Source organism: Malurus melanocephalus, unplaced genomic scaffold, assembly GCF_030028575.1.
Source record: "Malurus melanocephalus ecotype Western Australia unplaced genomic scaffold, MMel_1.1 scaffold_2, whole genome shotgun sequence".
Classification (NCBI taxonomy): domain Eukaryota; kingdom Metazoa; phylum Chordata; class Aves; order Passeriformes; family Maluridae; genus Malurus; species Malurus melanocephalus.
In genome coordinates, this window is record NW_026623234.1 from 7,291,797 (window position 1) to 7,306,546 (window position 14,750).

At 37.1% G+C, this 14,750-nt stretch overlaps 1 protein-coding gene across 2 annotated transcripts in view; it reads left to right on the top strand.

The window, feature by feature from the left end:
* MAP3K9 (mitogen-activated protein kinase kinase kinase 9) overlaps nucleotides 1-14,750 on the top strand; it is a 55,239-nt gene that overhangs the window by 23,871 nt on the left and 16,618 nt on the right. The window contains exons 3-5 of one of the 2 annotated variants that reach the window (XM_057366840.1): nucleotides 2,833-3,013; nucleotides 10,257-10,405; nucleotides 13,804-13,979. In XM_057366840.1, coding sequence (XP_057222823.1) covers nucleotides 2,833-3,013; nucleotides 10,257-10,405; nucleotides 13,804-13,979 — 506 coding nt within the window. The remainder of the gene's footprint in view (nucleotides 1-2,832; nucleotides 3,014-10,256; nucleotides 10,406-13,803; nucleotides 13,980-14,750) is intronic. The other variant, XM_057366849.1, reaches the window with a different exon arrangement.

Below are 14,750 nucleotides of genomic sequence, written 5' to 3' on the forward strand. Positions count from 1 at the left end.
GCATAGGAAGTGTGTTGTTTGTGTTTTGTGTGTCTTGTTTGATATGTCATGGACTAATATGAGTGCAGGAGYAGTCCTTGCAGAAGAGGACTTGCATGGTGAGTATCAAACAAGGTGCAACAACTGAGCATAGGTAAAACTCAGAAGGAAATGAGACCATATTGATTAGCATAAGCAAAATTTGCAGTGTCCTAGCAACCTTCCATGTATATTCCATAAAAGAGTTTTTTTTTTTAAGGAGAAAACTGAAACAAAGTTGTATTTTACCTATTTTCAAGTTCTTAATTGAAATTCAAGCAAACACAAGAGGGGAGAGTCAAGGTTTTCAGTCTGAAAATCAGACAGATAGGTGAGGAAGACTCCTGGCAGTTACAAGTGAGCTTGTTGATACTGAATAATATGATAAGGAGAACTAAAACAGGTGCTGGAAAGAGATAGCATTCTTTAAATTAATATTTTAAATTTTGGATTGCACGATTAGTATCCYAAGCAGTTATTACAAGGAAATAGAAAAGGAGCCAAGGATGTAACTAAGGAGTCAAGGACTTGCAATAATTCTGTCTCTTTTGTTGCCCTCTGTGGTCTTTTGTCATGGTAATTTTTCTTGCTACCCTGCATCTGACAAATGCAGAAGATCTATGTAAGTACTAATTATTTTGTTAGAACTTAATACAAATCAATATAATTAGATTAAAATAACCCCTTAACAGAAGGTATGTACAAAGTATGTAGCAGCTGTGATATATGGTGCTCTGTCCTGCTATTGAGCTCATTCCAACAGAATGTGATCTATGAACAATAAATTTGTTTGTTCCTCATTGTAGTTATGGAGGAAGCAAAAAAAAAAACTCTAAACCCATATTTTCTTTTCCCAAAGCTTCACTTTAACTTTATAACATCACTGTGTATATCTATATTACTGCATTTAAATTTAAAATTAGATTTCATTATTCTGCCAGTTCTTTAGGCTGAATGGGTACAAGCTAGMAAAAGAAACACTATGTATATTCTAGGAAGCTTTTCACTTTCCGATCCATGAGTGATTTGCTAGCAATTTCTTTTAGCACTTCATCTGCTAAAACRAAGTAAAAAAATTTAGGCTTACTAGAAGAAGCAGCCCAAAGGCAGCCACCTTCTGTATCTTGGTTTCTTGTGGTGGTTCTGTTCTGCACTAAAGTATTCCTCTAAAAATGCACATGCTTTTGCCAAAATGAAAAGAACAGTAACTCTAGACCTCAGTCTCTTTTCTCTGTAATTAGGAAAATGGAGGTTTCAGTCAGGTTAGAAAGTAATTTTCTGAAGCCTTGTAAAAGGGTAACAGATTTTTTAAAATTTTCAAAGAACAGACAATTTGTTCAACTTTATTACCAAACTAAAGATAGTATTTTAACATTGTAAATGTGTGTTACTTGTTATGCAGAATGGTTCAAATAACATTTTGGGCTTTATTTAATGGGAAACCCCATTTTGATTATTGGAAGCAATGATGCTCCCCCACTCAGAAAAAAAACAAGACACCCAAAGCTGTGTTAAATKAACCTGGCACTTGAGTCTTTTCATGGACTGCTGAAAATGGTCCTAAAGATGRTTTTTATATGTTCTGTATGTTTTGCAGCACATTTATATGTTTTATTATGATCCATGATTGTTTGATTATGGAGGTTATGGAGTTTCTTTTAGTTGGGTGGGGTTTTTTTTTTTGTTTTTTTTTTTGTGTTTGTTTGTGTTTCTTTTCAATTGATGCATTCATAGAAAAAGAAAAGAAATCCTTGTGTTTTCTAAGAATCTCTGTCTGTAGTGTCTAACCACATAAAAAACAGTAGCTGCATAACAATGATGTGTAATGGCTTGATGATTTTTGCTATGAAATCTTTGAAATAATAGTAATAGAAATACATTTTCTTTGTGGTGCTTCACAAAGTGGCTGAAAATAATTTCAAGAGTTTATGGTTACAGAAGTTTAGTGCCCTCTTCTATTCAGTTGCTTTATGTTACATTGCTGGTACAACTCGTGTGGTCACATTTCACTAAGATAGAGGATAATGAGATGCTGCTGAAGCAAAGTAGATAGTTTTGGGCTCTGGTTTACCCTCCTACTCGGTGTTGTAACAGTACAACTTTTGACTACAGCAGAATATGTCTTATCCATCAGCATTCTTGAGTTGTGCCTCAAGGTGTTTTTACAGATCTTGAGTATAGACCTATTTGCTACTGAAACATGGCAGAAAAATGTACTTTAATAATAATGGGGGAGGAAATTATGGGGGTGTATATGAATTCTGGAATTGGACATGTTATTACCAATCTTAAATATATTTTTTCAATAGTGACTTAAAAAAAATTGTACATAGAGCTTCTACTCCTAACACATTTACATGAAGGGTATATCCAGCCTGTGTGTATATCTGGATTTTAAAAAAAAAGTCCTCTAAGCAGTTCAAGAAAGATGCTATTACTGGCTTGCTGAGAGAGGATTAATTAGGAATGTCTTCCCTTATCTGGATTTCTAGACGTTACAGTGGTTCACTTCCTCTTATAGCAGAGCATTATTATACAGCAATACACTAGGCACTGTATTTAATGATTACATTATTATGTATTTGTTCTCTGGGGATTGGTACTTTGGTTGAATTTGAAGTTATTTGCTGGAGAACTGTTCAGTTGTCAGATGAAGGGATCAGCATGAAATAACTTGTAAACAGAGGATGGTGTGCTTGAATAACAAAAAGTCAGGGGAAACCTTGACRTTTGGGGGATCTCCAGGAGAATTTTTTTGCATAAATACTAGCTTTACTCTGCATACCTTTTATTCCTCCCCTCCCTTTTCTCCAGTACTGATACTCGAAAAGGTGGAAAATGGAGATCTGAGCAACAAGATGTTGAAGATCACGGATTTCGGCTTGGCCAGAGAATGGCATAAAACTACCAAAATGAGCGCAGCTGGGACATATGCCTGGATGGCTCCTGAGGTCATCCGCTCTTCCATGTTCTCCAAAGGCAGCGATGTTTGGAGGTATTGATTTGGCATTAAGTGATTGGATACTAAAGAGTAACTAAACCTGCCAGGAAACCTCTTTCATGTGTAAGAATGAGTAATGGCAAACCAAATATTAAAATTCAGGTCTTAAGAAAACTTTATCCACCAGCTTTCCTTCTGTCACACTTATCTCAGACTTATTGTTACTGTAGAAAGTAAGTGGTGGACCAGCTACTGCATGCCTTTAAATTTTTGTTGTTCTATAAATTTGCCTTCAGTTTATTTTGGGATTCATAATCCAAATCCCCTCTGCTTTGTCTAAMCCAAACTTTTTGTGCTATTGTGCTGACATAATCAAAGGCCATAATACAATGTGAGAAGTACTTTATTTTTTTACTGTTTTACCAACAAGATAATTTTGCAATATTTTGTTTTGGTAGCAATCCATCATTGATATATGTGTACACAAACACACTGTACTTAATTGAATTCCCCATGCAGTTTCAATCAAAATACTAAGTTTTTCACTTTCCTAATTGATTGTTTGCACCCTTCTAGTCTTTTACATAGCATAATAGATCTCTTATCTGGTTCCATCTGAGTACGTAATCCATAAATTGTAACTTGCAAGTATATATTGTCTTTTTCATTCATGCACTGGGATTTTTGTGAATGAGCTAATTTGGTGGGTCAGCCCACATACTTGGAGAAACTGAGTTTGAATAACATCTTTAAGTGGATTAACAAATACAGAATTCAGTAAATAGCTCTAGGACTGTGTCTTTTCTGGATGCTGGATAACTTAGAATTAGTACTGAACATCTGAAATAGAGAGAATTTTGTTTTTCCAAGGGAGAAAAAGGTGTTGAAATGTCAGGGTCTTTGTCTTCAGAGCAGTAAGGTCCTGTCACTGGTCACTAATGCTCTTGCTCAAGTGAGTGCATGCTGTAAAACCTGTCAGGATAATGAAATATCCCAGCTGGTAGATTTGTCTGGGTGTTACGGCAGATAGCTGGTATGGGGATTTTAATTTTCATTGTCCAATTCTGCTGAATAGATAATGTATTGCCTTGTGTAAGTCTGTGAATTTGTATTTTGCACACTAATAGTATGGATAAAATCCTGACTCTGTAATTAAATGTGGTAGTCTCTAGTTAATCTGAGACAAACTGAGCAAGAACCAGGCTTTTACTATGAGTGAAGTCTGGAAGAAATTAAAATCTTAAGGCTGTGCATCTTTTCTGTGCATGTGATGACAGTAGTATGTACTGGTTTGTACATAGCTTGTCAAGCTCAAACCTCAACTTGCTCTTCTCTGAAACAGTGCCAGAAAGGGTCTTTAAGGGTAACCGGAGGGAAAGGGAGAAGGGACAGGAGGAAACGTTTTTCTGTACTTTTAACTTTATTAAGCAAGGCAAGCTATGAACAGATCAGTAGATGTTCTGTACTGGTATGAATTCAGTAAAAAGAAGTTAAGTTATTACAGTCGGTTGGAGATTTTCACAAAGGTAGCACAAGTGCCTCTGTACCTGTGCAAAAGTACCACTTTGGTCATTGACTTAAGGGCTGTGAATCCGTTCGGGACTTCAGGACCATAAATAAATTATTTGTTCATTTTTCGGAATACTTTATTTCTGCTTTTAAGATTCCTTCGTCACTTTCCCTTGTTATAATTACCAGTCTTCCCTTGAAAATAGGTTGAGTTCCACACAATACTCTCTCTTAAACAGACAGTCATCACCATTAAGAGAACTTATATACCTTCTCTGAATAAGCCTTTTCTTTCTGGTGGCTAAAACCTCCATAGTTAAACAAGCTGAAAACAATATGTATGCAGCGGACAAATGCTTGCCAGTGCAATTGCTACTTGTTTGCCAATGATTGTAAGCACGAGATTTTACAAAAGTAGTCATGGACTTGTGTAATAAATCCTATCTGCACCCAAGGATGCAACCTGAAATTCTTAACAGGATGAACGTTTTTATCCTATTAGACTTGCCCCTCCTCTTGTCCAGTTCAACCACTTGGTTAATCACTGGAGCAACAGGGTTTTTTTTTTTTTGCCTGAAAACCTTCCAGTTAGTCTATGCAGCATCAACATCATTGTCTGTAATGTTCACAAACGCTTTTATTCCAACACCTTTTCTTTAAAGCTTATTAGAATAATACTGCTGGCTGAACTTTTGCCCAGCATTTTAGCAAGAATCTTCTGCTTGTGTTCTTGCTGGACAAACAGGTGAAGAAGATGCTGAAGATGCATTCTAGAACTGAAATTTCCTGAGTCAGTCTTATCATAACTAACTGCTTCATCTTTTCAAAATGTGTTTCAAGCTCCATTAAAAGAGCTCCATCTATTTACTTTAGAGTAGGGTTGGCAAAGAACTTAAAAAGAGTGAGGAATGACCACACATGGTATCTATCACTAGGGTCTGGGCCACTGTGAMGCTTCTTCATAGTACCAGTACTTAGTAAATCTTGATAGTGAAAACTTTTTGCTGTGAATTTTTCTCTATTGTACCCACAAGCTCTAACTATACACTAGAAACTTTGTGCTTATGTTGCACAGAGGACAAAGAAACTACAGTTTTATTTAAATAAGTCAGCTCCTGTAAATCTATTTATGTGTTTGTACTTGCTTTGGATTTACAGGGGTGAAGTTGAAGCATGGATATTGCAGCTTATCCAGTATTGTACTGCAAGCTAATGTTAGTAGGCATATAAATAAAATTTCTGTCATTTGACTGTTTAAATGTATTTCTTGTTTGCTGCACMCTTCATATTTTAATTTGTGCTGCTTAAAAGACAGTCATATTGTCAGTACTATTGGTATATGGAATATCAAGGCCTCATACAGCCTTCATCTGAGTTCTCCATGTTCCTCGATTTAGATTTTTTTAAGCTATATCTACTCTAAGACCAGTGAAATAATTGGGAATTTAATTTCCATTTCGGAATGGAATACCAGCTCTAACTAAAACAATCAGATTAGCGGATTATGAAGTTTCAGGCATTCAGTGCTGGGTGTAGAAACTTCAGTTCTTAGAATACTTCGTTTTAAGCAAGTGTTGATCAAGTACTTCCATCCACAGCTGACCACTTGTAGGCTTCTGTAGTCTTCCGTGTGTAGTGAAGCACTGGCAAGACTTCAGTACCTGGCAGGTAAGTGCAGACTAGCAATATTAGGAGAAATTCACCTGGGAGAAGCATGTGCAATTGATTGTTGTGAAATGGGCAGGAAAGGTCATCTCTGGAACTGCCAGTTCATTAACATGCAAAATTCCAGCTGTTAGTAGCCATAAAAATGTAGTGAAGTTTGAGTTTTGTGGGTTTTTTTTTAACAGAAGTAATGTTCTAGTTTCTGTTGGAACTGGGATCTCCTTGTTAGGCTGATAATTCCTTCTTCATGGAAAGTGTTGAACCTGGGAAAATGGGTAAGGGAAACCTATGGTATAAATGCCATGGAACAGTACCAGTGAGAAAAAAATTACTTGTTTTTTAGAAGTTCACAGACTAATAAGGGAGGTGGCAAAATCACATGTGAAATCCTGCAGACCTCCAGCCTCCCTCGCCCTGAAAATCCAGTGTGTAGGATTGAACCTGATGTTAAATGGCTTAAGGGATTACTGGATCACTGAAAGATGGTTAATTATTCRCACAAGTGTCAGTTGACTTCGATGCATGGGTTGTGTCACATGGTTCATTTYGTAATTCAAGTCCAAAAAATAATACTAGGTGCTGGAAAAATAAATGAGCTTGATTGCTTTTTCTTTCTCCCTGCTGAGAATGAGTAGAGGCCCTTGTTTCTTTCTTTCTATGGCTTTTTTTTAAACAAGTCTTCTGACTCTGGCTTTTCCCTTTGTACCTCCCAATCTTCTGTTTGAGAGTTAATAGAAAACACTCTATTCAGCACCTCTCCTGGTGTTTGTTCACTTGGGATTATTCGTCGAGTGCCACAAAGCAGTATTTCCCTAGTTCTGTGGGAGCAGTATTCTCAGCAATGAGCTGTAAGTGTGGTGGCATTGAGATTTGTCAGAAGCTCACTTTGGTCAACTCTTTGTCAGAAGCTCACTTTGTCAAAGTGATCTTTTCTGCATATATATACAGAATATACACTCCTAGTGTCACATTAAAAGAAACCCCAATTTGTCTATGCCTTCTTCCTTTAAAAATAACCCTGTAGAAGAAGTGCTTTGAGTAGTGCTTTATCCAATAGTGGTAAAGTAATAATACAGCTCTTTGGTAGATTTTACTACCTTTTACTATCAACAATCATATCCAAACTGAAGAGTAACATGAATGATTAATCAGATTTAGACAGTTCAAATAAACATTCAGTCCAATTTTCATTTTCTTTGATTGTTTTATAAGTTGTAGAAGGGCAAAAAGAAAATGGGAACACCTTAGACTCTATTTTTTTCAAATAAGGCTCTTGAGACAGTAAGAAATAATAAACTGTAATATCAAGAGTGTGAATTACATAGGAAAAAAGCATAATATCATATAGATCAAAAAATATATTCTGCTTAATAATGTAAAATAGCTGTTTTAGCAGCAAAGGTTGTATCTTTAGTGACTAAAATCCTGTATCTAAGTAGGAAAAGTACTGTTAGGATGTCCAACTAAGGTAGCAGCAGTTACAGTGAATGTTAAAGATGTGGTGGGGTGGAAGGGAGATTGCACCCTTAGTGGTTATGTGCTCCCAATTGGATAGGGAAACAGTTGCTTTGAAACAAGAAAAGCTTAATATTSTACCTTCGGACAATATTTTTCATATATGTTTCATGGAACAGCTATTTAAGGAGCTTGTAGGAAAACAAGCAGATTTCATTTGGTCTTTGAGTGTGCTTAGGAGGCCTTCARTGTTGTACAGTATGATGTGGCCCAAATAGATGTATCCTTAGATTTGATATCTTTGAAAGCACAATTAAGAAAAATTGGTCTATTACCATAGTGTTTGATCTCAGGATTAATGATGGCATTGAGAATTTTGTATAAAAAGAACAAAAGGGGAGCATGCAACAAGGGTATCTTTTAAGGACACTGTTAAATCTCTGAGTGAATGCATAGGAAAACCTTTAAAAGAATGAAGGAGACAATGTAGAAGAGACTACTGAAAGACATCTTTTTAAAAGGTCAGTGTRTATCCAAATGAGTAAAATGATTCGTGGGCTTGAGCTCTGGCAAGTTGTACATGAAACACTTCAGAAGATAAACAGGTGTTGAGGAGAGTCTTAAAGCATAAAACCAAATCACTTGCCTTCAAATGCAGCACAGGTGAAAACCCTGCAGGAGAACATACAGCCCAGAGGTGAGCAAAATGTGAGAGTGCAAAGAAGATAAGGCTATATCAGAAAATAACCTCAGTGAGTTGGGTATGCCAGAAAAGAGCAAAGWGAGGCATTTTAAGCAGAAAATTTCTCTTTAAGGGAGTCAAGCTGGAGGACATATTTTAATGAAGTAAATTTTACAGAGGTGTTAAAACTGACTGATAAAATGAGCAGTAACAATTCCTGAGATTTACAGTAACACCCAAGATTTCTACAGGAACATGAGAGTCAGCTGAGTTAAGAGCTGTGCTGTGTAATCTGTTGCTCAAAGCTGCTGCAGTACCAGAGAAATGGAAGGCAGTAGAAATGGTGGCAGGTCTTAAAAGAGCTTCCTGAGGATTTGCAGGAATGATTTTGAGTTCTAAATGTACGAACAGCACTGAAGAGCAGGGAGCTGCTCGAAGTGTGAACATATCTGGGGAAGAGTCAGCTTTTTTACAAGAAAATGTAATACCTTGTGAAAAGTGAAAATGCTTGAAGGAGTTACTGAATACATGGATAAATGGTGAGATTTYTTATACTATATTTGGATTTACAAAGACTTTAAGCAAAACCTTTATCACAAGCTTTTAAAGAAAGTAAATTGATGTGGGAAAAGAGGGCCAGTCTTTTTCCCATAATTTCATCAATTCTTAATTACTAAAGGAATAGATCAGTTTTCTTTGTGGGATATTCTGTGTTCACCGCAATCATAAGTGATTTGAAAAAAACAATAAATGGTTAGGTAGCATGGTTGATGATACCAGGTTATTCAGGATTAAGAAAARTTAACCTACTGCAGAGAGATGAGGAAAAGTTTTGCTGTAATGAATGATAAAATAGATGGTAATGGTAATACATACAAGGTAGTACCTATGGGARAATTTCACATATACAATTATTGCCTTGACTTTTACTATTATGATTCAGTAAAAACATATTTGAGCTACTTTTGGATAATTTAGCTCATTTTTTAAAGAGTGAGAAAGGCAACTGGCGAAGGAAAATCAAATAGGAAGGAAAGAAGCAAACAAGCAATACTATTTGTCTCTTCCCATATCTTGAAAACTTTGTGTGATTTGGTCATTCCAACAGAAGAAGTCAAGGTCAATGAAAGATATGTAATGGCTTCTGTTCAGGTTAGTAGCTAGATTAGGATTTAGCTAGATTAGGATTTGGGGGTCTGGAAAGAAGATAATGTAGGCAGGATGTATAGGAGCCTGTGAAATCGTGGATAGCATAGAAGAAGCTAATAGGGAACATATGTTTACTGTTTTGTGCATTGAGAGAACTACGGGGAAGCAAATGGAATTACCAAGTGACAAGCTCAAAACACATATACAGAAGTATTTTTTAATTTGTGGGGTTCACTACCACAGAATACAGTGGGTGGTAAATGGGTTCAGAAGAGAGTGAGAGATCAGTGGAGGAAAAAACTGTCAGGGTACCAAGTATGAAGAAGCAATTTCAAGTTTCTTAGAAGCAGAGAAAATATTCTGAGCTTATGTTGTTTATCATGTGCTTTGGGGGAGAACAGTTCTTGAACCATTTCCATAACTTCATAGGTAATGTTTTGTAGAACATTTTAAGAAACAACTTTATTTTGAAGCCTATTTTTGACTTATTTTTAGAAATCACAACAAGCCGCCTTCACATTTTTGGGTGTTTTGAGAGGTTCTGGTTTGAAACATGGTAAATTAGAAGATTCACGGTTTTCAGATTGTTCCCAGTTTTCAGACAGAAAATTATTTTTGCCTACAAGGTGAAAATGTCATCTTATTTCAGACTTACTAAAAAAAGCAGGTAAAATAAGGTACATCACCAGCCTGGCAGTCATAATAAGCTTGTCCTGAAAACTGCAATTTCTTTGGTATACCAAGCTCACTATTACGGGCTCAGGTACCTTCTTGTTGCCTAACAAAGACCATTTTAAAGTCAAACGCCTATTCTCTTTACTGTTTCCTTCCTGATAGTTATGGTGTGCTGCTTTGGGAACTGCTAACAGGAGAAGTACCATTTCGAGGAATTGATGGTCTTGCAGTAGCATATGGTGTTGCCATGAATAAACTTGCCCTTCCAATCCCTTCCACATGTCCAGAGCCTTTTGCCAAACTCATGGAAGGTAAGCCAGCTGTGGTGTGAATGTGGTTTGTGCTGTTGAGCTTTGCCCCTTTTGTGTTGGTTTTGTTATGTAAGAGCACAGATCTCTCCAATGGCTTTATCCAGTGGTGGAGATTATTGTGGGAGCCAGGCCTGACTCTTAGTGTGTTGTAACAATCACTCTACTACCAGAGTAGTGAAAGAGATTTTTTATCAACTGGCTGTATAGGAAAATGGGGGCTGCTGCTGTCATCACRTAGCTTGTTTTCTATTAGTGAAGACCACCAACACCAAAACTTCACATATTTTTCTCTAACTTGAAGTCTTAAACTTGTTTTAAAATTCATAGCTTGAACATCTTGCTAGGTAGTGTCAGATTGGTTTGAAGTAAAACTTTATCCTGCTGACATTKGGGAGAGGGTTTAAATGTTGCTTTGGCATTCCAAAACTATCCATGTTTTCAGTCAGAATTATGTGATTTTCTGCTTTGTCTGTTCATGCCCAAGGTGGGCTGCATAGACATAAATKAAATACAGGAGTTAGTCATCAGTTACTGTAGTTATTAAAAAGGATTCTATGAGGTAGTTTTCAGGCCTGCTGGCCATTGCAGCTACTTTAACATTTCCTGAGCTTCAGCTGTTCCTCCCTCCCTGTCTCTCTCCCTCTCTCCTGCCCTCTCTCCCTTACCTTCAGTATTCTTGTCGGTGCCTCTATTCCCAAGGACTTCCAGGTGTTTATATGTAAAAAACATTTTATACTTATCTGGCAGAAAGGAAAACGGAGGTAAAGAGAAATCAAATCTGGTTTTATAGTCTTGGTGAGAAGAGAATGAGTCTCAACATAGAACTGATACTCTGTGGCCTTTGGTGGTGCTTTTAGTCTCAGGAAAGGAATATGAGTCATGAAGAAAATGTTTCTGATGGATTTCTCTGCTTTTGGAATACTTTTGCATTTCTGTAGTATTTTCTTTAGGTTACCGGCTTCAGTTAAAGTAAAAAAATTCATATACAATCTGCTAGAAAAAGAACTATCCTACTGGATAGCAAACAGCAGTAGAGTAGCAGGTGGAGTAGCTTGGAGGCAGAGTCAAGTGAGAAACTGCATCTGAAAGAGTTATTGGAACTGCATCTGAGAGTGTTAATGGAACTACCAGCTCAGTGTTGTGCCAGGGTAATTTGGAACGGTTCCTTAAAACAATGACCCCGCATTTCTTAATCATAAGTGAGGATTTCAAAATAATGCCCTCTGTTGGGAAAGTTAGGTAGAGGCATATGGCCAGTGCTTGAACCCAGCAGTGCAGGGGTGAGCCCCCACATGGCTTTGGAACACTTGGCTTCTCCGTGTGCAGGGCGAAGGCAAGAATGAAAGAACCAATTACTTTCTGCCCCCTCACCAAAACTGTTTTTCAAACAGGCTGTTTCCCATCTCGGGTGAACTCTTGTTCCCCTAATGCTGCTTTTACTTTTGAATTACTGCCGTGGTGGTCTTCACTGAGACAACAAAGCTGAACTTTTGCTCTTCACAGAAAAGACTTACATGTTACAACTGTCCTCATTAGTGCAAATAATGGCTGATCTAGGCCTGGGAAAATAAAAGCCACGGGCCACCTGCTAGTTATCCTGCTCACTCATTCATGCATTTGGCTGGCTGCAGCATTTTGCTTTACTTTGGGTCATGTTTGCTTTGCCATGTTTAAAACCTGGAGTAAAGAGACAGGGATTATGGTACTGACAGTCCAACTGTAACACCCATTGCTACTAATTGGCCAGCAGCAGGGGATCATCAGAGCACTCTTTAACATCCTCAGTTCTCTGTTTTGATAAAAGAAGCAAATTGAAAGCCATAAACACAAATGCGTTCCAGCTTATGCCTCATGGAACCTGTTGAGACCCACAGTTTTGAAAACAAAGCTCCTTAATGCAAAATCTCAGTAATGCTGAAATCAAATGAAAGATCTGCATAAGCAAGCCTTGGCAGTTGCACAGGTTTTGTGAAGTGATATTTATTTTAATTACATCTGCTCCTTGGTTTGCTTCAGTCCACAAAACTGATAAATGAATTAGGACATCACCAAGTATTTTTAAGAATGTCCCCTTTTTTGAGTTCAAGGTCTAGAAAACTTTTAGAGAGCATTTTTATAACTCTTTTCTTGTACTGCAGTAATGTATATCTTAAATCCAGTGACCATGTACAGCAGTGATGTATGATGAGAGACACCCAAGTGTTAGTTACTTCCGTTCATGCAGAAAAGCTATGTTCCCTATAAATACACATGAATGTTAAGTTTTTCTGATTGGCTGCTCTGGAATTTTGGCATGCAAGTATCTAGCAGTACTAAACAGCATAAGGATACTTGTTGAACAAGAACCTGTGTAAGTGCYGGCCCAGGACAGCATAGAATGAGAAAGTGATGTCTGTGGTAGTAGAAATGAGGGGGAAGTACGAGGGAGGACTGAATGAGTACACACTTCCTGTTCAAAAGTGTTGTTAAATCAAATGTTTTCACAATATGGTTGGGGGTTTTTTTGTCGCTTGAGGGGTTGCTTCATACTATTTTCTGCTTTCAGTGTTCAATTCCCATCACTGTAAAAGCATTACCTTTTGTACTGTTGCTCATTGAGTTGCCTTATGTGATAAGATGACTACTTTCAATTCTATGTTTTTAGAGCTTTGTAATTGGTTAAGTAGTTGCATTAGATTGTGAATGAAAAAACTTTTGTTTATCTATGCTTTCTTGTAAAAGCAAAAGAAAAARGTCTGATTAATTTTCTCTCAAAAAATTAAAAAGGACYTGTAAAAATAGGAAAACTCTAAATGCACTGTTTGATGTCATTATTTACTTGAGTCTCCTATTTTCACTCAAGTTATGCCCAACTTGCTTTGCAAGAGAGATGCTTCACTCTGAGAAAATATAATAACTCAGCCTAGTATTAGAGYTTGCATTAGAAAAAACCCTGACAGATAACCTCCTTCAGTATGGCTGTTAACTCTGCAGTGTAACTATCATAAAAAAAGTATTTGCAAGAACCTTGCATAGTGTTTCTATTCTGTGAGCATGTACATACATACAAATTAAAGCAGAATATTTAAGCAAATTATTTGTTATTTTAAAAAGAAGAGCTTTAAGATATAACCTTCTGTGAAATTAATAAACCTGTATTTTACTTGACATATTATTTCAAGAGAACCTAGGTAGTTAAGTAGTTCAATATTTTAAGCAATGCTGGATGTTGTACAGGCATGAAAGGATGAATTCCRTACTTGACAATAGTTAGTGCAAGTGGGCAGTGGGAAAGATGGGGTAACACAGGTAGTGTGTATGCCACTCTTGGCCACTGGGGATCAGTAAAGTACCACCCTTTCTCTCAAACCTCCATACTTAGAGATGCATGACAGTTGCTTATCTTTGTTCTGTTCTAGATTGCTGGAACCCTGACCCACACTCACGACCTTCCTTTGCCACTATCCTAGACCATCTTACTGCCATAGAAGAGTCTGGTTTTTTTGAAATGCCCAAAGATTCCTTCCACTCCCTGCAGGAAGACTGGAAACAAGAGATCCAAGAGATGTTTGATCAGCTCAGAGCCAAAGAAAAGGTAAGTAGAGAGCAATGTCCCCTCCTTGTTTTGTCTGGATTATAATTTCCCTATTTCATAATTCAAACAGGGATCGTTKTTTAGTGCATCCCAGCGCTAATTTTCTCTATGCTTTACTGGAGCTTGTATTAAGTCCTCAAATCAATGGCAGATTATGATGCACACGAGGGTAGAATCATGAGCAAAATAAATATCCACATCCTGAGCTCCTCCTCTTTCTAATATTGTAGTGAGCTTCTATTATACATTGTGCAAATTGCTGTGAGGAGTGATCTTGATTGTTTAATGTGTCTGATAACTGTTTCACTGTTAGCATCCTAATTGAGAAACCCAATGAAAACTGTTAACAGGAGATGTAGGAGGAGCAGTTTCAGCATATATACTCTAGTAAACACTGCAACTTTGATTCTGCTGGGTTTGGGGTTTTGACGTTTTGAGCGCAGCCAAAATGCATAGACTGTAATAAACATGAGTGCTAGGGGAAGGTTTCAGTAATTGCTATTATTGAAGTCCATGTGGGCAAATAGCAGGAAACAAAAATGCTAGCTGGAATAAAAGGAATGGTGACCATCAGCCTCAAAGAGGAGATGTAAAAAAGCTGAAGTTTTCTTCAGGCATACTTGCAGAAAGCACAGCTTGCTGCATCTAAGTTAAGATCCTTCAGAGACTGTCTTTAGCTGTTGTTAAGAAAAACTGCTGCAAAATCACTAGCACAKTAGTATATTTATAAGTTCACAGTTTCTTTCCTGAAAATAAATTCATAATAAGCAG